Consider the following 22,998-nt stretch of genomic DNA (forward strand, 5'->3'; position numbering starts at 1 on the left):
AAAGTCAATACCGTGTTTATAATAAGCCTACCAATACTTTTTTTCTTTCTTTTTTTTTTTAAAAGTAAATAAATAAATAAACAAATAAATAAGGAATACAGCAAAAAAAAAAACAAAAAAAAAAACAAAAATATCTATGCTCTTGTGTATTTATAGGTATCGATGATGATTTGTTACTAGGAATGACTGCTATTACTTTTGGTATCTTTTAAAATAAGAGTTAACTTTGGTGTTTACATGCTTACGATCATCATATACCAATATCTTCTTCTTCTTCTTCTTGCGGTGTATAATTCGATAGAACTCGACCAAGGATTTTATATTCAAAGTTAATTGATTTTTGTCCTTGTTCAATCATATTTTCTGTTATTTTCCTTAGCTTTTGAAATAATAAATCCTTTTCCCAATCCTCTTCTTCATCATCAGAAGACTATATAGTAATTTTTTTTTTTTAGTTTATACTCTTCTTCTCTTTTCTAATATACACTACACTTACATTTTCCTTCAAGGGCTCTATTGCCTGTTGTTCTAATATTGAATCAGTATGTATATGATTTTCTAATTGTTGATGTTTCTTTATTTGATTTAACTGTGACGCTTGTTTCCTAACTGTAGCTTCTAGCATTTCATTTACTGTAAGTAATGATTTTATTGATAATTCTAAATCCGCGATCTAAAAAAAAAAAAAAAAAAAAAAAAAAAGGATAGACAGATAGATAGAGATAGAAATTAAATACAAGGAGAAAAAAAATATTTTTCTTTTGAATATTACTTTTCTATTAACTCGAGCTTCATTAATAAGATCTTCTTCTTCAGTATCCTCTATATTTTCATCTTTTATTATTATCTCTTCATTCTTATTATATATATCTTCTGCATCACTTGTAGTATCTTCTGATAAATTTTCGGCGGTGAATAAATAATTTGTAGTAGCAGTAGCAGTAGCAGTAGCAGTAGCAGTAGCAGTAGCAGTAGTGGCCGACTTGGTATCTACTGATAAGGAGCCATTATTGGATATCATTTCGGGTTGATTTACTGCTTTGTCAAAAGTGGCTGGTGTATTGATAACGCCAAGTACAGATCGAGTTGGTTGCTGTGAGGGGTATTTTATAAAAGAGACAGGTTTACTATTATTGTTGTTGTTGTTGTTGTATATTTTATGATCATTGGAAGATGGTGCTGTTTTTGGTAATTTCTGTTGCCTTGCTTTATAAAGTTCTATAGGAGGTCTACTGGTAACAAAAAAGGACGGTTTCTCACAAGACGACTTTCGAGTAGGTGGGTGGTATAGATTTAAAATTGGCTTTTCCAGATTGGACTTTACTACTGATGAGGGAGTTACTCTTGGTTTTCGAGTAGTAGAACCATTACGTTTTTGTGAATTGCTACTTGTGGTACTATTGCTACTAGTACTATAACTATTTAATAAAGCATAATTAGTGTTGCTACTTGGTCGAATGATGTTCACTGCCTTTGGTTGGTTTGACTCTTTTGTCATTAGAAAATAATAAATAAGTATGTATAAAAAAAAAAAAATGAAAAAAAAACTCAGTTAATAAATATTTATATTGCATACCTCCTCCACATTATTAATGTTTTACAATGGGGAGAATTTTTTTTTTTTTTTTTTTTACGTAGTTTACGATCTCCAAAAATATAAAAATATTTTATTTTACTCTGATTGACGGATCAGGATAATTTTAATACAAAATTATAGAAGGTGTTATGAAGCATAAAGTATTACCTAAAGACAAGGTAAAATATTGTGTCTTGACTCTTCTCGATCTTTGATACAGAGCACATAATGACATTATTATTAGGAGAAAAAAAAATACTCATTTTATTCTACACTACTAACACCTAAATAGAAACACTTTTGTGTAAATTCTTAACGTTTATATACTTTTTGTGCTGCGAAATGTATCCAACTTTGAAGTAACTGAACTGCAAATATTTTATAAGCATGACCATTAATCTAATAAATAAATAAATACATACATAAAATTGTTAGCTCAAAAAAAAAAAAAAAAAAAAAAAAAAAAGAGTCTACTCGTCTTATTTTACTTTTACTGAACCATCTTGTCGCAAGGTAGCAAGTGAATTGGATACACGATGAAATGTAAAACTCCTTAAACGAACACTTGTCGTTTTTAATATATGATCCTGAAATGCTTCCAAGAATAATCTTCTATCTTGAATTTTTTTGCATATCACTTTAGCATCTTGTTGATTTATTGAAACTTTTATATCAGATAAATCATTTATATCTGTTTTATATTCTAATATGAGTGGTGGTCTAGTCATCATATCAGGTACTAAACAAATACGATACATGTAAATAAAATAAAATAAATACAGTCAGTCAGTCAGTTACTTACTTTCTTCAAAGGCATCTTCATCTGGTAAGTTATGTATTGATTCAATCCAAATATTCACCATGTCTGTCATAACGATAGGTGGTATATACAACTGTGTACATAGTGCAAAATAACGTTTTTCAAACCAAGTGAAAAGTGCAGACTTGATACGAGATGTAGCCTTCACCAGTATTAATGGATAAAATGTTTTTTCGTCCGCCTTCTTTTCATACATTGGTATATAGGGTGAAGGTAACATGAAGAAAGTATGAGTGACGTTACGATTATCTTTATAAAGCATGATTTCAATTGTGATCTTTAACGGTAAAATGGTTGAATCATAACTAGCTACATTATCAAAATAAAGAGGTTCAATGTGTAAATCAACTAGATCACCTAGGTAAACTTCATTTTTTTTGCCTGGAGTTGTTCTAGTTATTCTAGTTGTATCTTTTAATTTTAATTGTGTGCAAACATGTATTTTTAGTTGTAATTCTCGATCCGAAATTGGCTCAAGATGAAATTTTAATAATGGTGTTAATGTATATAAAACAAATGACTTGTTGGCAATCTCAGCTAATCAGATTAAAAAAAAAAGGAAGTGAGTTTTATTCCAAGTTGATCCATCTGTATAGTTATTTACCAATCTCATCCTCCATTTGTCAAAATTAGAATTGAACGGGATTTAATATAAAAATAAAATAAAATCGAATTTTATATACACTCACCACTTATTTTAGCAGTCTCATTTCCCCTTCCCCTTTTTTTTTTTTTTCTTTTTGGTATATTTCTTTACATTAAAAAGTGGTATTATAATAAAGATGCATTTTACTGTTGTTTTCCTAACAGAATACCATTTAAGTTTTAGTTGTGTGTTGTAGAGAGCATTCTATTGTTCTTTATTTTCCATGTTTAGAATTTTTTTTTTTTTTTTTTTTTTTTTTTTTTTTTTTTTTTAGAAAAAATAAAATAAAAGAGAATATCCTTAATTCTAGTCAATAGTAGCTCTGCTAACATTAACTTGATAATGGCCTTTATTTGTTGTGTATGATGATGACATATGTGCTAAGCAGCACTACACTACATTTTTTTTTAAGGATTAAAAACGATTATCGATTTAAGGGCCGATACTATTCGCAAAATAAAATATTGGGTCATTTCAATGCAGTTTTTATTTATTTATTTTATTTTATTTTTATTTTATTTATTTTATTTTTTCTATTTTTTCTATACATAAAAATGAGCGCAAATACAAATACTTCTACAAATAACAAGAAAATTATTTCTAGAGATGAATGGGAACAACGATTAGCAAAAGTAAAAGTAAACAAACAGTAAAGTACAGCTTATAATGAATATTAGATGAATAGTTATAAACTCATATTTTATACATATATATATATAAAAAGGGACCTTAATCAACTTGTCATGAATTATCTTGTTGTTGAAGGATATAAAGATGCTGCCGAACAGTTTAGTTTAGAAAGTGGACTAGCACCTACTGTTGATTTACAATCAATTCAAGAACGAATGGATATTCGTCATGCTATTCAATCAGGCGATGTCGATACTGCTATTGACCTAGTTAATGACTTGAATCCTGAAGTAATTAGAAGAAAAAAAAAAAAAGATATACATAAATATTACCTTTTGTCCTCTCCTCCTCCCCCCATCTCTTTACGAACTTTTTATTCATTTATTTATTTAAAATAGTTTTTTATTAACATTTAATATTAGATTTTAGATACCAATCCTCATTTATTCTTTCATTTACAACAGCAAAGATTAATTGAACTTATACGTAATAAATCGTTTGAAGAAGCTTTAGAGTTCGCTTCAGAAGAAATGGCACCACGTGGAGAAGAGCATCCTGAATTTTTAGAAGAATTGGAAAAAACGATGGCTTTATTAGCTTTTCAAGATAGTATTGATTCACCAGTTCAAGATTTACTACTTCCCAGTCAAAGACAAAAGACAGCGAGTGAATTAAATGCAGCCATCTTGATGAGCCAGTCACAAGAAAAGGATCCAAAATTACCTAATTTAATAAGAATGTTAGCTTGGAGTCAAAAACAACTGGATGAAAGAATGATTTATCCTCGAATTGAAAACTGGGTTAAAGCTGATTTAGTCATACCGAATGAAGATAATGAAAACAATACCAATATGGAAGAAGACACAACCATGTCTATGTAAAGCTTAACATTGAATGCAGAAGAAAATATAAAATAAAAATAAGATAATACAATTCAATATTACATGTGAAAGATGAGGACACTGACTAAGAAAGGATCTTTATGAAAAGGAGAAATAAGCTCTTTTTGAACAATGTAATACGAAAAAAAAAAAAAAAAAACTTCTGAAATCAAAATTGATATTTAAACGTTTCATTTGAATCTTTTCTTTTTCTTTCTTTCTTTCTTTCTTTCTAATATCATTATTATACATATACGATGACATCGCAATGTATTTGGTCTTTACTATCCATCAAAAAAGACTTGGAATTCATTTATAGTTCATCATTTGAAAGATATCTAAACAAACATTCTTTATTTCAATTGATTCATCCTGATGAAGTATCGTTGGCTAAAAAAGATTTATCAAAATTTATTAAAAATTCGAATCAATATTTAAAGGGGTCCATTACAAGGTAAAATAGAGCATTTATTTGATAAACTAAAAAAAAAAAAAAAAATGTATATTTACAATTTTTGCTCTAAAGATGTCGAATAAGAGATTTAACCAGTCTTCATGTAATGATGATTTACTGCTGTCTATTTAAACATGTATTTATACTAAAAACAAAAAAAAAAATTGGATTATATTAGAGAGAGTTTAAGTCTTGGAGAATTGTAGATATTATCATGTATGTTGTGACTGATGACCTGGTTTTAGCTTTCTTTCATCATCAAGGTAAAGAAGATAGAATGGATTTCTATGTATGATTAGACTCATTTATTTGTTTAGATAATCAGCATCTTTCTACTTCTATTTGTGGAGAGAAAGAAGATATTTGTATTCTACATTTAAGAGAAAATCTAATTAAACAATACCAACGATCTCCTTTATCAATCGACTTTAATCATTCACGTCATTTTCACATACTAGATAATCGTACAAGATCAGTGCTTTTATCGTGGCCAGATGAAGGCTGTACAGAATGGAACCATTTTATTCACCGACTTATATCACCAGGATTTTCCTGCTTCCACTGCATTGAACAACCTTCTCGAATTAATTTATTAGGTCAACAGGTCAACAGTTTAATTATAGATTATGGTTCCATCTCATTTGTATTAGAGCGTGTTAAAAAGAAAAAGTAAAGTAAAAGAAAGAAAGATAGCGTCAAATAGATGCCTATAGGTGAATTAACATACATATATATATATATATATATATATATATATATTTAGTAAAAACTACCATTTTAGCAAATACCCAACTTACCATATACCATTTAATAATAATCATCATCATAAACATGCTGCCTCAGAAGTATTATTTTCTAACAAAACACATGAGATAGTAGAAAATACTGTTGTGTCATTACCCCTTAAACAACGTAGTAGCAATAACAAACATCATTGTCAAAATTGTGGAACAAGGACTAGTCCTGAATGGAGAAGAGGTCCTACAGGCCATAAAACGTAAAAAAAAAAAAAAAAAAAAAAAAAAAAAAAAAAAAAAAAATTGTATCAATGTGCACAAATACAGTATTTATTTTATTTTATTTTATTTAGGCTCTGTAATGCGTGTGGATTAAGATATTCTCGATCAGTTGCACGAAAGGAACGACAAATAGCAAATCAGTTAAAACAACAGCAACAGCAACAACCTAATAACAGCATATCATCCTTAACCTTAAAACAAATTATTAATTATACAACACCCTTTTAATACCTTTTTTTTTCTTTCTCTCTCTCATTGCATTATTGGTCATTTTTACATATCAGGAAAAGAAAATATTGCGTCTCGAATAGATCTTTTTTTTCCTCCTCCTCCTCCCCCCCAAAAGAAAAAAAAAAAGAAAATAAAAAATATTTTTGTGCACCTAATAAATATAAAAGCTTGCAGCAGGATTTATGTGTCACCGTTATTATTATTATTCTTATTTTATACTTGGTTTTATATGTGATTACACGTAATTTATAAACTATTAACATCGATTGAATTCTAATTTTTTTTTTTAATAAAGACAGAGAGAAAAAACAAAAAAAAAACTCCCCCTTCTTCTCTCTCTCTCTTCTTGATTTATGACTAATTTTTAGAGAAAAGTAATAACTGAAAAATGAACATTAGAATGTACACAAGATTTTGAATCACATTTTAGAAGAATACACAAAGATAAAGTTTAACTGAAAAGGTAAAAAAAAAAAAAAGCCACAGACATCAATACTGGATATAATCACGATTATAACAGATCGTAAAATACAATCATTTTAATTCTTTAATAATAATTGAATTGTCTTATGAGCTGACATATAGGATAAGCCTATATTGAATTTATCTATAAAAGGATATTTTTTATTTATTTATTTATTTATTTGGATATAAAAAAAGATCAACTCATTTATTCAATGTGTATGTATAAAGAAACAGTATATCTTCTCGTACGATATTCAAAGCAAATAATAAAAAAAAAAGTAGAATCTAACGTAAAAGAGAGATAGTAGTAGGCCTATCTCTTTATATTAAAATCAACCCTTCAGTTCCTAAAAGTTAATGTTATATATAAATATATATTTCAAGTGCTTTACTTCTTTTTTGTGTTATTCATTAAGAAAAAAAGAGCCCTAAAAATATATATTTGTATATCTGATTCATCTTGGGTGTACAAGTCGGTTTATGTCTAAAATAGTTCTTCTATAATCATTGGTCATGTTGTATGTTGCATTGATTTCCAGAAAAAGGGTCTTTTTTTTTCTAAAGTGTATTTCAGCCCCTTAAATAATAATAAATAAGGAAGGAATATTATATCGACGGATACTAGAACTATATACCTTTTCTTCTTCTTCTTTTTTTTTTTTTTTTTTTTTTTTTTTTTTTTTTTTTTTTGCAAAGAGAAGGGATCCTTCGAAGTATTGAAAAGCCCTAAAAACCAATTAGATACAACAAGTTCGACAGTTTAACAACTAATATATTTTAAAGGGCCAGTTAACAAAACTTGTATCATATTCACATTAGTAGGGACACTTTTTGAATGAGATATAAGATCGTTCTATGATTCATTTAATTCCTATATTTAGAACTTTTACAATCATCTTTGTATTACTTTTATTTATTTATTTTTTCCATGGTTAGTTTGTTTATTGACAAATTGTCTGATAATAATATATATTATTAGATGATTTGTTATCAAAAAAGCTTTCTTGTGGAGACTTACTTAATTCCATAAGTTACACTTTATTTTACTTTAGTGCCCAATCTTTAACTAAACGTCCCTTCATGTGTAATTATTGTTGATTTGCTCTTTTATATTTGTACTCCAAGTTAGATTCTATATTATTATGGATGCTAATAATAAACGACACTCTTCATTGTTTTAATGTTAATTAATAGTCTTTAACTATCTTACATTTTAACTCATATAATTTTTTGATAAAACTCTATTCGACACGTTAAAAAATACAAATTTGGAGCGAGAGAGAGAGAGAGAGGTGAGGTGAGGTGGGGTGGGGTGGGATGGGGAAGATGTAGCCCTCCCCCCCTAAGGTATTATTTATTAAATGATCAGAAATATATTTGATATACTGCCGAAAGTAAAAATATAATTTTTAGTGCAACCAAAGTTTTAATCCAGTATATGTCTTGTGTAATTGTTAAAACTTTTGGTTGACAAGTATCATTTATACAAAAAAAAAAAAAAAAAAAGGTCGAGTTAGTAGTGCAGACTTAACTATAATTTTTACTTTTTACTTGAGAAAATGTTCTTGTTGTAGTTTGATGAATCGGGTCCAGATTCATTATTACCAATTTTTTTCATTGATTTAAACATAGTGCAAACTGTGATCTGGTCATAAACCAACGGGTGTACTATATACACTAGTAGCGTATCAAACCGGAAAATAAAGCACGATGTTGAAAGAAAAAAAAATGGACAGTAACCCCTTTCCTTGGGTCTAAAATGAATATTTTCTCGCGAACAGACCATCTGTACGTTCTTTTCTGAAGAATAGAATAACACAAAGGTAGCAGAGCTTCCGAAAAAAATAAAATAAAAAGATGAATGATTTTAGCTCATTTGATGTATGCTACGAGACTAATTACGAGGAAACCAGTTCTACTCTCTTTTGCAAAAATTTGTATCCAACCTTTCACTTTCAAAGATGTAAAAAGTCTTTTAATCAAGCGATGTGTGTACGGGAATGCAATACCAAAGAAGATAACTTAAGGGGATCATCTTTGTTGCTTATGTGTTAACAATTCTGCACATTAATTTGTAAATTTATAAAATAACATTTAATTTTAAAACAGCGTGTTGGAACCAAATATAAAGCAGTAAGAAAAAAAAAAAAAGACATAACGTTTATGAAGGGAATAATGTGGAAACATATTTAAATTATCTTGGATCTTTGAATTGGACCAAGCCTGCAGTTGAAAGAAGATAAGATTCAAAGATTTTTCAGTATTAAATCTCGCTTAAAAAACATAAAATTCATGAGTTGTAGGAAAATTGTTAATTATTATCATTTTCATAGTTCCTAATATGAATAAGAATAATATAAGAATTGATAAAGAAATGTTAATTTCACAAGACATAAATTACATGGTAAAGGTCTAAAGGTCATTCACATTGGTTGATAGCCCCGAAAAATCTATAGCTACAAGGCAAACATTTTGCTACATTCTATTCAGATAGGATATCATTACTATAGAAAAGGCTCAAAATTAGAACTGGTATAGCACCTTGGCACACTTATTTATCGATTTAATATACTTTACGTATTCCCATCCGCTACCTCTAATTTGTTTGCCAAGTCAACTTTGTCACTCATATCACTGGATGCAAGATCATTTGATGCAAAACAAGAGGAAGATACAACGATTTTGTCATGCAAGGATCTTTCTTTTAAGCATTGCACCCCTAAGTATAAGCAGGTTGTGTTCTTGTTTGTTCACTTTCATCATCCGGGGATTTTCTTACATACCCAACAATAATGTAATCCTGGGTTTTTTAATGAATTCATTTGGTTTTAATAGTGGGGGGGGAATACATGTTCCGCTATTGTTTCAACCATGTTCTCTATTATAAAAAAAAAGTAAATGAACAAATGGTTGTGAAAATTATAAATGACATGTTACTAACAGATTCATTTTTTAGGACGGATAATTCTTGTAGAATGATGTAAATAGCCGGAATATTTATTGTGAACTAATATTAACGCGTTACTTACCCTCGGGAAATAATAATTGAGTATATTTTTAATAACAGCGACAGCTCAAAGAGAAAAATGCATACTGCATGCAGAATTATTCGGAGACAATATTTGTGCATAGAGGCTTTATCATGCCAGTATTCGTTTGACATTTTTCCATGATATTTTTTCCTTGTACGATTTTTGTATTATTTTCATTTAATAAACAATACAGAGCTTTCACAAATACTTTATACACTATTTCCCGAAATTATTGGCGCAAAAAGTAAAAAAAAAATTGAATCAAGGTTAGAAAAAATTAGATACGAAAATAAAAATAAATTTGGCTTATAAATCGAAAAATAATTAGTACAAAAAATAAAAAGACTAAAAATTGGTACAATAATAGTTGCAATCAGTCCTCTCTCTGCTAAAATTACCAAAGAACTGGATACCTTTCAAAATTCGTGCATTTGACATGTCTTTGGTGGTCACTCGCAATCCTTGGTGAAAGTCATGCTCCATCTTGTCAACCTCCTATCCATGAAGACCCGTATTGCAGTCCTCCAAGCGCAATAACTCTTTCGAACTTATCAAGACACTAACTCCATCCTATTGTCTTCCTCACGCCCCACTCTTGAATTGGATTCTCATCCTTTACTTACCAATGACTATCTCAGAACGTAGCCGAGTGCTCCGATGGAGACTTGGTTGGATTACCTGGTGGTAAACCTAAAGAATGTATCTTTCATCCGTATCATAATTGGAGCCAGCGACATGCTATTGAGTACTTACGTATACATCATCGTATCTACGTGCCTAATTCAGTCGAAGATCCCATCTCGTTCCTCCTCAACTTGCTTCCACTACATAAACCTCGTCATCCTTCTGATTGTAAGAGCTGGTATACTTTATGGCCTATTTCTTGTATAATTCTACATGAACCTGATTACTACTTCCATGATGAATTTCCTCCTGAATCCTGTCGATCCTGGTCTCAAGCTGTTGAGTTGGTTGTCCAAGTAATAGTGTGTGTCTTCCTGGTCACTTTGGTCTTATTTGTTTTTAAATTGTTTCTTCTCACTTTTTCGCTTTTTCCTTCTTATATTTTCTCTTAATTCCAAAAAACTGCTCTTTTCTTTTTCCTTCTTGTCCTTTAGGAAGGTTTTTATTCTTTATTTCCCCTCTATAACTGGCTCGGGCAATATTGCGCATTTATTTCGTCGCTACATGCTCATTGCCAAAAAAAATCAAAATAATAATAATAATAAAGTTCAGAATTTAATCGTAATCAATATTGATTTTGTATACGCAATTACACACCAAAATGTCAGAGGAAAAAAATATGTATATCTTCTCATGTAATGCAAATCATGCTCAATATTTAAAGTTTTATTACACACAAACAGAATTTTTGGTAAATTTCCATTTTTAATTTATTACGTACTACAAATGATTGAATGAATACCTGACCCTGATACAAATAAAATACTAAAAACAAAAAACAATTATAACATGCACCAAAAAGCGTGTTAAAGACAATAATAAAAACTTAGAACCAGCTCCTATTTTTTAATGTATTCCATGTGTCAGGTTAAAACTGATGGCTTCAAGTATAACAATAGTTTGCCACAACATAATCTATGGCTTATTTTCTTTCTACATTCTTTCAAGTAAAAGATACGACAGAATTCATGTTTCAATTAGATAGTTTAGTTGTGTCCCATTTACTGGAGTAACGATCGTTCACATTGAGTTGTACAAACATCAAGTATTTTATGTGCTTAAAGGGGTTTTAGATTATTTCATATGTAAAGTTTACCAAAAACTGAGGTTTTTTCTTGAACTCGAATTGGAATAAATTTCTTAAATAGTCATAAAAAAAATATACATGCGTTTTATTGTGAATGTTGTATATTCCATTCTACACATTCTTGGAAAGCAACTCCATTTCCACCAAAGATATCCAACGCGCTTAATTATGAATTAATACAAAATAATAAAAAAAAAAGACTACAGTTTCTTCTTACCTTCCAAAAGTCAAATCCACTTTACCATTTGATAATTTCTCAACAAGTTTCAAATCCTCTATAGCTAAATAAAATATAAGATGACTGTCATAATGATACTAAGTGTATATACTTTACATCTTCCTCCTCCAGCATAGGTTGTAGGAATATGAGTCCAATCGCCAAGGCCTAATTTATATATGAATATAGACATATATTATAATAGAATCTCTTACATTTAACTAGTTCTTCATCTATTCCTTTACAGAGACCTTCAACATCTGCTGCATGGATCAAGAATTCACTATAGTAAAACTTGATTAAGTTTTCCCTTTATACCTGTATACTGCATGTATGTATTTCTTTACCTACAATACTGACTAAGCATATTAAGAGTATCTAAATTAAAAAGAAATTTGATAAGTATATATGATGATATACGGCTTAACATATACATGTATAGATACCTTTATTCACTTCCATATCTGTCATTGTTTGCCATTTATTCATAGCAACTATCCATTTATCATCCTTTTTGCGACAACTATGGCGATAATGGCAAGCTGTTATTTTATTTATGTATTACTTGAGTTGAATAATATTATAATTACCTAACATCAACAACTAACTTGTCTTTACCAACAAGTTCACAAAGTCTTTGTAATCTTTCTAAAGAAAATTTGGCTTCTGGAAACAAATAACTTGTGACAATAACCTATCATTATTATTTTGGAAGTCAAGTTAAAATAAATCAGTTATTTCTGTCCTTTAATATAAATTTACTTTGGAGGCACCTAAAGATAACCAATACAGTGCATTATCTAGGGTGATCCCACCACCTATTTGTAGTCCACCAGGCCAAGCTTTGAGTGCTTCTTTGGCTGCATCATCATTATTAGGTCCTAACTTGATAACATGACAACGTGTAACTTGATGTTCTTTATAAAGTTTAGAATAAAAGCTAGGTGATTCTCTAACATGTCAAAAAAAAAAAGGTTAATTTAGAGTAACATTTTATTTGTAATAAATTAATTACTCTGATACAAAGTTTGTAGTTAACTGCTCAGGTGATTTATCTGATAACGATCCACCGACAATCTGCTTTACTTTTCCATGATGGAGATCAATACACCCATTAAACCGTGTCATGATTGATTGTCAAAGCCTTAAAAAAAAAAAAAAAAAAAAAAAAAAGAATAGAAAAAAAAAGGGATAAGGAAATTTTACTTTTCTATGAAGTCACAATGATCATAACAAAGAAGAGCCAAATCCTTTACTCCGCTAGTATTAAATGAACTCTACTATTTTTCCTACCTTTCCTTTCCTTTCCTTTTCTTTTTTTTTTTTAAGCATAATCATGACAATTTATAGATTTGGCCCTCATATTATTCATGAATGTCAAATATTTTTTAAATCAAAATTAACACTTGGTGTAGTCAATCTAAAGCCTATTGCTCCGTAAGTTCAACCCCTTTTTCTGTTCTTTCAAATCCTCTTTCCTTTCTCCCTCCCCTTTATTTTCTAACTTTTATTTTAGTGGACGTATGAATTTATCTCTCTTTTTTTTTTCTTTTTCTTTTCTTTTTATCCTTAACATTATTTATTTGAAATAGATGTACTTGTGATCCCTAAAAGAAATACACCAAGATTAGCAGATCTAAATGGAGATGAGGCAATAGATTTAATGCTATCTGCACAAAAAATTGGTAATGCAGTGGAAAAGCATTATGGTTGCTCTTCTTTAACAATGACCATACAAGATGGACCACAAGCAGGACAAACAGTAAGCAAAACGACGAAAAAAGTTTTATACATATATAATAATAATAATACTCATTATTTAATGTATTTGTATAGGTGCCTCATGTTCACATGCATATTATTCCACGTAAAAAAGGAGATTGGGCAAATAATGACGATATTTATGAAGATTTAGACAAGAAAAAGGGTGTAGATAACGAAGATAGACAACCACGTTCACTAGAAGAAATGAAGCAAGAAGCAGATGAACTTCGTGTTTACTTTGAATAATAAATACTTGATTTTCCTTTTTAATCTCTAAATTGGTAACCTGCTTGGGTCCATATTTTACGTTCAATCGATTCCTTTTCTTCATCATCGTTCGTGTAAAACTACATGAATAGTATAAATAAATATAAATAACTAGTATAATGTCTCTATTTGTGATTTTTACGCTAGATAAAAATGAAACTACGCCTGCAGGTCCTAGTTCAACAATCGCTCTTTGTCCCCAAGTAAAATTATATTCTATTTCTTCATTCTCTGTTACATTATTTAATTGTGTCTTTTTTAAATAACCAGACTTGATGAATGAATCAAGTAATTTATCACGATCATCAAATTCCGAATTATTTTTCGTTATCTTTAAACGATCCAAATGTCCATAAAGTTCAGAACTAATCATCGTTTGACCATTAAGAAAGATCAAACCTAATATCACATACAAAACACCCATCAGTTTATAGTCTGCTGTTGAACGTGTAATGATCTCTGGAGTACGATATTCATCTTTAAGAATTGAGCGTATAATAAAAGTGCCTGTAGCTGGTCCTTTTGATTGTGTTGATTCATATTGTTGAGTGCCTATCAAAAAAAAAAAAAAAAAAAAGAAAAAGAAAAAAAAAAGGAGGGGAAGCATTTAGTCAACATGGTAGTATAAGCAATATAGAATTTACTTTGTTGTGTTTGAGTTAGATTAAATTTTTCTTTTAATGAAGGTAATTCAATCAATTCAAAGCCGAATATGTGTTTTAGTTTTTCTTTTGCTTTAAGTAATACTTTGGTCGTAACGGATTTATTTTTTCCAATAACTATACGAAAAAAAAAAAGTAGGACAGTTTGATTTAATCTCTAGACAACAATCTTGATCCCTCCCTCTCTCTCTCTCTCTCTCTCTCTCTCTCTCTCTCTCTCTCTCTCTCTCTCTCTCTCTCTCTCTCTCTCTTTCTTTCTTTCTTCCTTACTTTTATTCAAATCTTCACGCTTAATCGTCTTTCTTTTAAATTCACAAGATAGTGCATAACGAATGACATCCTTTACTTTACGTTGTAGTTCCTATTGTACATGTATATAAAAGATCAATCAATTCATGCCAATCAATATGATTTCAATTTAGATTTACTTCTTCTTCCCAATCTGTAGTTGATGCTTTTATCCTTTGTGTTGGTAACTGACTGCTGCTACTATTACTGCTACCTTCTAAACTATAATCATCATCATCATCATTAAATGCATCTCTTAGTGATCGCTTTCCTCTTTGTGTTAACATTAGAGAGTGAATAATAATAATAAAAAAACTTTATAACAATAACAACAACATTTTTCTTTTTTTTTTTATTACTATTATACTTTTTTAAATATTTTATACTCAGAAATGAGGAGAACATGGATTATTTTATTGACTTGTTACTACTTGCTTTGCTCAAAGACAAGTCTTAAAAGTCTTTGAGAAATGGGTGGATTCATGGAACGAATGATGTCCCTTATTTGAGATGCAAGTTCATTTGATTTTACGAATCTTGTTCGAATATGATATAAAAAGTCATACACTTGCTCAAGTGCCTGTGTAGTCCATCCATCTTTCATATCCATCAACACAGTCACTTGTTTGACCATATACATTAATTCAATTAAAAACTATGAGAGAGAGAGAGAGAGTTTTAGTATTCTTTTCACAAGATATATACAAAAAAAAATTTAAAACTTACGCCAGCATCACTAATATCTAACTTTTCAATACGATGAAGAGCAGGTCCAAGCAAGAAACATATATATAGTAATTGTACATCCGTTCTTAATTTACCTGATTGACGCAATTTTCGTATATATTCTAATAAAAAGGAAAATATATCTAAACTGGAGTAATGCACTATACTATGGAATAAACATAAGAAACTGTTGGGCACGTTTGTACCGTAGTTATGCAAATTGAATGTATAGTCATTAAAGATATAAGGATATATCATTGCTTTACGAAGCCGTGAACTTATTGAATCCTTTAAAGCTGCTGCTGTTGTTAAATCAGGTAAGGACTGAGTCATCTTATATTTTCCATTTACACTTTTTGGTATACCACATCGTATCTATTAAATAAATAAATAAATAAATATATATCTAGCTAGCCTTTTCTTTTCTCTCTCTATATATAAAACACTTGATAATTTACCAATCTACAAGGTTCGGATATCTCTAACAAATATGGATCTGTTTCTATAAGTTCGTTTAATTCTTCGAAAATAGGACGTACAAACTCTTTTTGAGGAAGTAAAGGAACAAGTAATCCAATAGCATGTAGTCTCAAAGCTGAAACACCAGCATGATGTGATTCCCTTAAAAGAGCTAAATCCAATAATTTTCTAATAATAATAGAAGGTGGAACAGGGGTCATCATGATCTCTAATGTAGCTATAGATATCCCTTCTACTGCTGGACTTCCAATTTCTCGAAAATGTCTTTCAGGTAACTCTGCATTCATTCTAGGAGCACATTTTTGTGGATTCAGATCTTAAAGAGAGAAGAAAAAAAAATTAGTAAAAAAAAAAAAAAAAAAAAAAAAGTCTTCATTAGTTTATATATCCACTATTTACTTCCAGCAAGTTTATAAATCACTCTTTCAAAATACTCGGTATCAAATCTACTTCCATCATCTTCATAATGCAGGGCATAATGTTTTGCTTCAGGTACAAATGTATATTGGTTGAAATCTAAGAGTCTCAAAATTCTTTTAAGTATCAATGGATCGCGTAATGTCTCGGACGAATGATAATAGAGCAAAAGACTTGTGACAAATGAAAGCGGGCACTGATGTTGATAAAACAAATGACCATATGTATCTAATAGCTTCATTAATAATTCCTTCTGTGAGTATTCAATCAATCGCATAATTAATGTTTCCATTGATACAATAAAGTCGTTTACAACATTGCTGAAATAGATGGGTAGTTTGGTCTGTTGATGAGGTAGATCTAAGGCTGGTTCATAGCTTTGTCGCATAGCAAAGGCTTCAAATTCGTAATATTCGGGGTACTCTCGTAAATAACTCATGAGCTTTTCATGAAACTTTTCCTCTGTCCAAGGGCGTGGACTAAAGCCAAGAGAATCCCATTTTTGTACACGTTTTTGAAATTCGGGTGATTCAAACAATAAATAACGTAAAAAGTGCATAGCCTTATTTGTCCTCTCTAAACTCCCACTTCCCTTTACAAGTGCAAATATGACATGGTTGAAATTGATCCATTGATATTTCCAGATAAAGGAATCCAAAAATTTGTAAATCTAAAAAAAAAAAAATAAATAAATAAAAAAATAAAAAAAGTTGATAATTTAAGATATTGATATAGCATTGTATTTTCTTTTTTTTTCCTTACCACTTCTGAACTATTAAGAGGATATTCAACATTCAAAATAAAATCAATAAAATCAATGGTATTTGTAGCCATACGTGAAGGTGGTATTAACAAGAGCAATCGACGAACAGAAGGTAAATGAAAACAGTCTGTAGTATTTCTCGTGATCACGATGACCCATAAAGCACATAATAAACTTGACTGATTTTCTAACGTTGAAAAGAAGTGAACAACCATGCCTTCTACTTCTGGAATACCTTGAAGTAAATATGACATTATAGCTTTGTTGGATGAAATAAGTTGTTGTACGCGTTGAGGTGTAAATGAGGGTCGTGAAGGTGTACTTGTATTCACAGTCTCATAAAATGATCGAACAGCAGTTGGAAAATAGCTAATAGCTTCATTAGACCATTCAATTTTATATTCGTAAAGGTTTGACAAAACGCGATGGATTTGATCTGTCTTAATATCTGCTTGGCCTCTCGTTTTAATTAATCGGCTAATCGTATAAACAGTATGTCGTGCAAGCATTTCAGATTCTGCAAACCAAATGAGTTTATCACGATGAGGATCATCAAGTGAACGTAACAATTTAACATCAACTTGCATATGCTATAAAACGAAAGAAAAAAAGAAAAAGAAAAAAAAAGGGGAAAGGAATACTGATAAGTCCTATTCGCTCCTCTTCTTAAAAATAATTGCATATATGTATATACATATACATATATAAAAATTACACTTACAATGATATTAATAGCAAATGATTCGAGAGTTTGATAGCATTGTCTATTTTCCAAAGAAGAAATGGAATATCGAATGTAATGCAATAATCCAGATGACAAAGATGACCATTTTAAGAAACGAATAAATCGATAATTCATTAACTGTAGTATGGTTTGTAACCAGCGCATTGTTTGATCAGGTAATTGTTGAATAATGACACCATGACTGGATTCTCCTGTATGCTTCATTTTTACCATTTTATCACAGCGTCTCAATTTATCAAAAATTTCTTTTACCATAAGTTCTGCTGAACAAGGTGCACTGTAGAGTAACTTGAAGACAACATCAATTACATTAGGGGGCACACATGAAATAGGAGATGTACCGGTAGATTGATATCGAGGACCCGTTTCACTATCCAACATCATCTTATAGATAACCTGTAATAATCGGTGCTTTGCATTAATACAAATCAAATCTAATAGTTTGTAACTAAGTGATCCGCCTTTGATATATGTTGTTGAAGGGTGCCCCAAAGTGTCGATATCTGCCTTGGTGGGTACAAGATAAACATAAAGGGTATAAGGTACAACATCTTGTCTTAGCTGACTTTCCATAGCAATCTTGATCATTTCCTGTAAATCTAAATTGCTAAATAAAGTTGAATTGGTGGGGACATTGCTATGATAATAGCTACTAAAATAAGCTTGAATTTGATAACAGAGACCAGCATGTTGTAAAGAAGTTGCAATTAAAGGGTGTCGATACTTGATATTAGTCACATCTTTTATATGGCCCTTTTGATGATTTACTGCGCATTGCAAAGCTAAATCGCGTAAAGTGAAAGCATCTTTGGATTCTGTTTGTTGGTCATTATATAATCGAACAAGTTTATCAAACAACCTTTCATCTTGTTCAAAATCCTTTTGTATAACATCTTTAGAGACTTTTTCAATATAAAATAATTGTAATAATAACCAAACAAGTCCATTATCTTTTGGAATATGATCCTTTGCATTCGGTAAAAAGGGTTCACCATTGGGTTGATAGACAAGGTCATAAAAGTCTTGTAGAATATCTTCATATGAAAAGAAGCTAAATAAATTAAATTGTAAATAAATAAAATGGTTAACTATTTTTTTCTTCTTTTCTTTTTTAAAAAAACAAGAAGAGTTTACTCTGCAGAAACAAAACTATAGAGTTGATCAGCTGTTTCAGTCATTAATTCCCATAAATTTATATTCTCAGGTATTAGCATTTTGATATCGCCTTTATCAGAATGCTCATATTCGCTCTCTGAGATTGAGGTATCATCCCTTTTCTCATTTCGACTAAAATGCTGAATACATCGAATTACATCTCTTACTTTTGCAACCATAGCTTTTCTAATCAAAGTTGTATCTAAACCAGTTTGAGTGAGAGACATAGCTAACTGTCTAAATTCATCCATGGATGCACGTTGAAACAGCATATCACGAAAATGAGTTTCAATATTCGTTGAGCTACCTTCTTTAACAAATTCAATCTTTTTGTGTGTTATGGTTAGAGATGTATCCAAAAAAAAAAAATACATATGTTTAAGATAATATTTACCAAATCACCTTCAAACATATGATAACTTGTTCTAGTAGTAAGATCATTATATTCATGTCTTCTACTCATCTGAGATATAAGTGGCCAAGAGGCATCAGGAGGCATCATTAGAAAGGCTAAATGACGACGACGTTTACCTAATTCATTAATAAACTTTTCCATAGCCCAATGTACGCTTTGAGCAAAAGTACCATGCTGGAAATGACCATAGACATCAGGTAACTGATAAAAAGAGAAAGAAAAAAGAAAAGCATTTATATACATATACATATACATACATACATACATATAATATATGCGTATGTGGATATAAATATAGACATGAATGAACATCAATAATAAATACTTTTTTTTTTATAATACTTTACGGCTACAATAATGTCATAATGAGAAACTGCACCGGCACCATCTCCACTAGGACCCAAAAGTAAGAGGTTTATCAACTCCTTTCCTTTATTCAAACAATTTACTTGCAATGTTGTCAAGTTGGCAGGCAAAGTATTGATTTCATGCAATATATGCTTAATAATATTGATAGCCATTGATGTTGGTATGCGGTCCAAAAGTCGAGCATCTTGTTTGATTGAAAGTATCAAGTAATCAAGTGTCATTAACCAAATGTTGTGATTTGCAATCAAAGGATGAGACTGTGATGTTGTGGTTGTGGTAGGCGTTGTTGAATTCAAAAAGTGGCCATATAATTCAGGGAACTATTTTTTTTTTTTTTTTTTTTTTTTTTTTTTTGTAAAAAGATAGAAAGGAAATAAAAAGAAAAAAGAAAAAAGAAACATAAATCTAACAAGAAGAAAACATATATTATTTATTGATATTAAACTTACAGAATAAATAACATCATAATATGAAATGGTCCCAATGCCGATCATTAATTTATTATCTTTATTATTGTCTCGAATCAGGAATAGATCTAATAATTCTTTACCAACTGAAAAGCATTTTTCTTGCATTGGTGTCATATCCATATAAGGTAAACGAGTAAGTTCTAATAAAATATGCTTAATGATGCTTAAAATGACAGGTGTAGTTACACCCGACTGATAAATAGTTTGTTGTGGCGCACTTCGAAGGCACGATAACATGAATTGTATTGTTATAATCCAGATGTGAGGTTGTTGAGTTGAAAGTGTTAACGTCAAGTCTTCTATAAGTGAGCCTAAAGGGAAGCTGGTTTTGTTTGTGGGTATAATAGGTATTATTTTCAAGACATGATGTAAAAATGTTATTAAGCGAGAATTTTTCTCTAGTGTTAAAGGTGGTTCGCGATATTTTAATAATATAACTTTAAGTTGCTCAGTCTATTTTTTTTAATTTATATAAATATTTATAAATATATAATTAGTTAATGTTTAATGCATGATCTCATGTGCACTTACAACATTATTACCGCCCATTTGACATGCTCTTACAAAGTCACTAGCTAAAGTCTCATAATTAATTCGATGAGTGGAAGTAATATGATTAACAACGAAATTATTATAAAGCGATTCGTTAGATGTTTCAGGGTGAAGTAAATGTAATCGACGTCTTTTAGAAGGATTTTTATTAAATAGTCTATCAAGTAATTATTAGCAGCTGACTACATGTTATTATAATATATTCATTACCCATAAAATGATTGTGAATTATTCTTTATGTTCAACCAATCCTACAAGTAAGTAAGAATATAAGTCACTCATAGTTTAGCTTTATATTATGGTATGATTTACTATAGTCGACGAGTTATCTTGTATATCAATAAACAGTCGAGAAATGACTGTTCGGAGTGATTCCATCTTACTGAATATAATAATACGAATAAAAAGCAATATTCGAAAGGGATTCAATATGAACAGTATCAAATTGTCGGATATGAAAAATTCAAACTGTGAATTTTTAAAATCCAATTTTAGTAAAAAAAAAATAATAAAATAGAAGTCCTTTATTTAAATACAGTAAAAAAAAAAAGGGCACAAATAATATGCTTAATTAAATTTTTTATTATGTTCAGAGACTTATAATTGTATAGATCTGTAATCTTTTGTATAGAAATCCCCCCCTTTTTTTTCTTATCACCAACTATACTATGTTTAATTCTTCTTTTAAAACTTTACCAGAATTATCCTATAGGATTGCATTCAGGCGATTAAGTTGAGAATATCCTCACTTATAAGCCTTTTATTAGTGACCAAATTAGCCTATTATGACACATATAGGTCGTATTATCAGGATGCATCATGAAACATCTATTGCAAAAGAAAAGGTAGAAAGTACAATAAAACTATTTTATAAGTACATTAATATATATTTTACTCTATGAATAATCTCTAAAAATACATCTTTGCTCATATCTGTATGTATATTTAATTTTAAAATGATAAATAATTATTGATGCGTATAACTTACAAAAAAAAACTTATGGGGCCTTCATAAATAGCAATTTAAGTGATATCTTTAGGCGTTTTCATGGTGTAAATTTCAACCATTACATAAAGTCCAAAAAGCAAACAACTAAAATATGCTGTCACTATGAAGCCTAGAAAGCAAGTTAAATTAAAAACTTAGAAACCGGCTTTAGCAAAACAGTAGTTACCGATGATATGAGCAAATATTCACCCTTTCATAAAAATTACTGTTAATAGATTGGTTGGAAAATCGATTGATTCTAATCAAGCCTAAAAAATTGCCATACAAATATCTTTTTTTTCTATCTTCTCTCTTTACTTTATCCACAGCAATTAAACCCTGTGATATTTCTTATATAAAGATAAAGATTATAAAAACAAGAAGATATTAAATGTTAACAAGCCCATACAAATAGTTCTAAAGCCGAAAGTTTTATTTATGAATTTAAATTGATAATTTTTTTTTCTTTCAGGATGTCCAAGTTAAGATATGAATCAGAGTAAGGGTAATTACGACTGAATAGTACAGATCATAGATAATGAGGTGTAGGATGTTTTGTTAAAATAAATCACAGGAATTTCAGGGGAAAAAAAAACTAAACGTGTATTTATGGTCTACTTGTTTAATCAAGAGACACACCACTATAAGTCAGCTCATGGAAGACCATTTGATACAATATTACCAAAGATCTCTTCATATTAAGCTTAGTCTTCACTTTGAAACTGATTACTTAAATAGTATCATCTATTGACTATTTCTTTGTACATTCAATCCTCTTTAAACAATAGTTCTCCATAGAAAATACTTTCCCGAAAATAGAACAAAAAAAAACCCCCCAGAATCAACATAAGAACCACTCAATGCTCTTTTAAGAATCTATCTAGAAATTGTATTTCTTGTTGGTCTTTCAATACTTTTGATACATTGGAAGGTAATTTAGTGGTCAGTTGACTTACTGTCCCAAGCATCTTACGCAAGTATTTACAAAACAATCGTACCATCTACTATATTTTATTTCGCCATTCAATTTTACTTGGCTAAAGTAATTGGCAATGTCTCCATCCTTTCTTTTTTAAATATGCTTATCACAAATCAAGAGTATTCACATTATAATATCGTTTTTTAAATTTCTCTGCATTCAATTCATCTTACAAATCTACTCTAAGTGCTATTGCAACATGCACAAGTGCTTCTT

The 22,998-nt window shown here is 29.8% G+C and overlaps 9 protein-coding genes across 9 annotated transcripts; 3 read left to right on the forward strand and 6 right to left on the reverse strand.

Annotated features, from left to right (window-relative positions):
• Window positions 1–107: 107 nt before the first annotated feature.
• On the reverse strand, window positions 108–1,523 carry BX663DRAFT_562049 (uncharacterized protein). Its single transcript, XM_051531953.1, has 4 exons — window positions 773–1,523; window positions 497–673; window positions 259–430; window positions 108–205 (listed from the first exon to the last, which is right to left on the reverse strand). The coding sequence occupies exons 1-4, from the start codon at window positions 1,496–1,498 to the stop codon at window positions 177–179; spliced, it is 1,104 nt and encodes a 367-aa protein (XP_051381540.1). The 5' UTR covers window positions 1,499–1,523; the 3' UTR covers window positions 108–176.
• A 99-nt stretch (window positions 1,524–1,622) lies between these two features.
• BX663DRAFT_513271 (uncharacterized protein) lies at window positions 1,623–3,030 on the reverse strand. Its single transcript, XM_051528118.1, has 5 exons — window positions 3,001–3,030; window positions 2,379–2,933; window positions 2,065–2,315; window positions 1,869–1,975; window positions 1,623–1,755 (listed from the first exon to the last, which is right to left on the reverse strand). Exons 1-4 carry the CDS (start codon window positions 3,014–3,016, stop codon window positions 1,889–1,891), a joined length of 909 nt encoding a protein of 302 aa, XP_051381541.1. The 5' UTR covers window positions 3,017–3,030; the 3' UTR covers window positions 1,623–1,755; window positions 1,869–1,888.
• A 520-nt stretch (window positions 3,031–3,550) lies between these two features.
• Window positions 3,551–4,704, forward strand: BX663DRAFT_513275 (CTLH/CRA C-terminal to lish motif domain-containing protein). The gene is made up of 3 exons (XM_051528119.1): window positions 3,551–3,691; window positions 3,767–3,962; window positions 4,095–4,704. The coding sequence occupies exons 1-3, from the start codon at window positions 3,597–3,599 to the stop codon at window positions 4,551–4,553; spliced, it is 750 nt and encodes a 249-aa protein (XP_051381542.1). The 5' UTR covers window positions 3,551–3,596; the 3' UTR covers window positions 4,554–4,704.
• An 88-nt stretch (window positions 4,705–4,792) lies between these two features.
• Window positions 4,793–6,736, forward strand: BX663DRAFT_513277 (uncharacterized protein). Its single transcript, XM_051528120.1, has 6 exons — window positions 4,793–5,007; window positions 5,080–5,110; window positions 5,186–5,270; window positions 5,325–5,676; window positions 5,771–6,004; window positions 6,098–6,736. Exons 1-6 carry the CDS (start codon window positions 4,811–4,813, stop codon window positions 6,252–6,254), a joined length of 1,056 nt encoding a protein of 351 aa, XP_051381543.1. The 5' UTR covers window positions 4,793–4,810; the 3' UTR covers window positions 6,255–6,736.
• Window positions 6,737–9,295: 2,559 nt separating this feature from the next.
• BX663DRAFT_552922 (uncharacterized protein) lies at window positions 9,296–9,544 on the reverse strand (the record flags this gene model as incomplete). Its single annotated transcript, XM_051531408.1, has 2 exons — window positions 9,296–9,441; window positions 9,502–9,544. 2 exons carry the CDS (start codon window positions 9,542–9,544, stop codon window positions 9,296–9,298), a joined length of 189 nt encoding a protein of 62 aa, XP_051381544.1.
• Window positions 9,545–11,112: 1,568 nt separating this feature from the next.
• On the reverse strand, window positions 11,113–12,901 carry BX663DRAFT_513289 (uncharacterized protein). Its single transcript, XM_051528121.1, has 9 exons — window positions 12,758–12,901; window positions 12,505–12,694; window positions 12,333–12,436; window positions 12,189–12,265; window positions 12,090–12,120; window positions 11,958–12,025; window positions 11,860–11,910; window positions 11,743–11,806; window positions 11,113–11,686 (listed from the first exon to the last, which is right to left on the reverse strand). Exons 1-9 carry the CDS (start codon window positions 12,868–12,870, stop codon window positions 11,611–11,613), a joined length of 774 nt encoding a protein of 257 aa, XP_051381545.1. The 5' UTR covers window positions 12,871–12,901; the 3' UTR covers window positions 11,113–11,610.
• A 504-nt stretch (window positions 12,902–13,405) lies between these two features.
• BX663DRAFT_531697 (HIT-like domain-containing protein) lies at window positions 13,406–13,752 on the forward strand (the record flags this gene model as incomplete). Its single annotated transcript, XM_051530398.1, has 2 exons — window positions 13,406–13,504; window positions 13,579–13,752. 2 exons carry the CDS (start codon window positions 13,406–13,408, stop codon window positions 13,750–13,752), a joined length of 273 nt encoding a protein of 90 aa, XP_051381546.1.
• A 154-nt stretch (window positions 13,753–13,906) lies between these two features.
• BX663DRAFT_423744 (MAGE homology domain-containing protein) lies at window positions 13,907–14,559 on the reverse strand (the record flags this gene model as incomplete). Its single annotated transcript, XM_051522425.1, has 2 exons — window positions 13,907–14,325; window positions 14,418–14,559. Coding segments are annotated over 2 exons (561 nt in total), but the record flags the coding sequence as incomplete, so codon positions are not given.
• A 504-nt stretch (window positions 14,560–15,063) lies between these two features.
• On the reverse strand, window positions 15,064–21,246 carry BX663DRAFT_513291 (uncharacterized protein). Its single transcript, XM_051528122.1, has 13 exons — window positions 21,128–21,246; window positions 21,026–21,066; window positions 20,795–20,972; window positions 20,243–20,716; window positions 19,772–20,113; window positions 19,404–19,625; window positions 18,989–19,335; window positions 17,831–18,905; window positions 17,109–17,699; window positions 16,329–17,016; window positions 15,908–16,245; window positions 15,450–15,824; window positions 15,064–15,378 (listed from the first exon to the last, which is right to left on the reverse strand). The coding sequence occupies exons 1-13, from the start codon at window positions 21,191–21,193 to the stop codon at window positions 15,151–15,153; spliced, it is 4,965 nt and encodes a 1,654-aa protein (XP_051381548.1). The 5' UTR covers window positions 21,194–21,246; the 3' UTR covers window positions 15,064–15,150.
• Between the last annotated feature and the right edge of the window lie 1,752 nt (window positions 21,247–22,998).

This window comes from Cokeromyces recurvatus (genome assembly GCF_025118155.1).
Source record: "Cokeromyces recurvatus strain NRRL 2243 chromosome Unknown BX663scaffold_17, whole genome shotgun sequence".
Lineage (NCBI taxonomy): Eukaryota > Fungi > Mucoromycota > Mucoromycetes > Mucorales > Mucoraceae > Cokeromyces > Cokeromyces recurvatus.

Bases quoted from the DNA above. Each gene is read 5' to 3' on its own strand.
- BX663DRAFT_562049 (XM_051531953.1), bottom strand. From the start codon at position 1,498: ATGACAAAAGAGTCAAACCAACCAAAGGCAGTGAACATCATTCGACCA. The intron at 431-496 runs GTAAGTGTAGTG...ATTACTATATAG, and splicing joins TAGAGCCCTTGAAGGAAAAT to TCTTCTGATGATGAAGAAGA. The intron at 206-258 runs GTATATGATGAT...TTATTTTAAAAG, and splicing joins AGAAGAAGAAGAAGATATTG to ATACCAAAAGTAATAGCAGT.
- BX663DRAFT_513271 (XM_051528118.1), bottom strand. The intron at 2,316-2,378 runs GTAAGTAACTGA...GTATTTGTTTAG, and splicing joins TGAAGATGCCTTTGAAGAAA to TACCTGATATGATGACTAGA. The intron at 1,976-2,064 runs GTAAAATAAGAC...TTTATTTATTAG, and splicing joins GACAAGATGGTTCAGTAAAA to ATTAATGGTCATGCTTATAA.
- BX663DRAFT_513275 (XM_051528119.1), top strand. From the start codon at position 3,597: ATGAGCGCAAATACAAATACTTCTACAAATAACAAGAAAATTATTTCT. The intron at 3,692-3,766 runs GTAAAGTACAGC...ATATATAAAAAG, and splicing joins AAAGTAAAAGTAAACAAACA to GGACCTTAATCAACTTGTCA. The intron at 3,963-4,094 runs GTAATTAGAAGA...ATTTAATATTAG, and splicing joins TTAATGACTTGAATCCTGAA to ATTTTAGATACCAATCCTCA.
- BX663DRAFT_513277 (XM_051528120.1), top strand. From the start codon at position 4,811: ATGACATCGCAATGTATTTGGTCTTTACTATCCATCAAAAAAGACTTG. The intron at 5,111-5,185 runs GTAATGATGATT...GGATTATATTAG, and splicing joins GAGATTTAACCAGTCTTCAT to AGAGAGTTTAAGTCTTGGAG. The intron at 5,271-5,324 runs GTAAAGAAGATA...TTATTTGTTTAG, and splicing joins AGCTTTCTTTCATCATCAAG to ATAATCAGCATCTTTCTACT.
- BX663DRAFT_513289 (XM_051528121.1), bottom strand. From the start codon at position 12,870: ATGACACGGTTTAATGGGTGTATTGATCTCCATCATGGAAAAGTAAAG. The intron at 12,266-12,332 runs GTAATTATAATA...TTATCGCCATAG, and splicing joins AAGTTAGTTGTTGATGTTAG to TTGTCGCAAAAAGGATGATA. The intron at 12,121-12,188 runs GTATCTATACAT...TTTTTAATTTAG, and splicing joins AGATATGGAAGTGAATAAAG to ATACTCTTAATATGCTTAGT.
- BX663DRAFT_513291 (XM_051528122.1), bottom strand. From the start codon at position 21,193: ATGGAATCACTCCGAACAGTCATTTCTCGACTGTTTATTGATATACAA. The intron at 21,067-21,127 runs GTAAATCATACC...ACTTACTTGTAG, and splicing joins AAGATAACTCGTCGACTATA to GATTGGTTGAACATAAAGAA. The intron at 15,825-15,907 runs GTAAATTATCAA...TTTATTTAATAG, and splicing joins TATCCGAACCTTGTAGATTG to ATACGATGTGGTATACCAAA.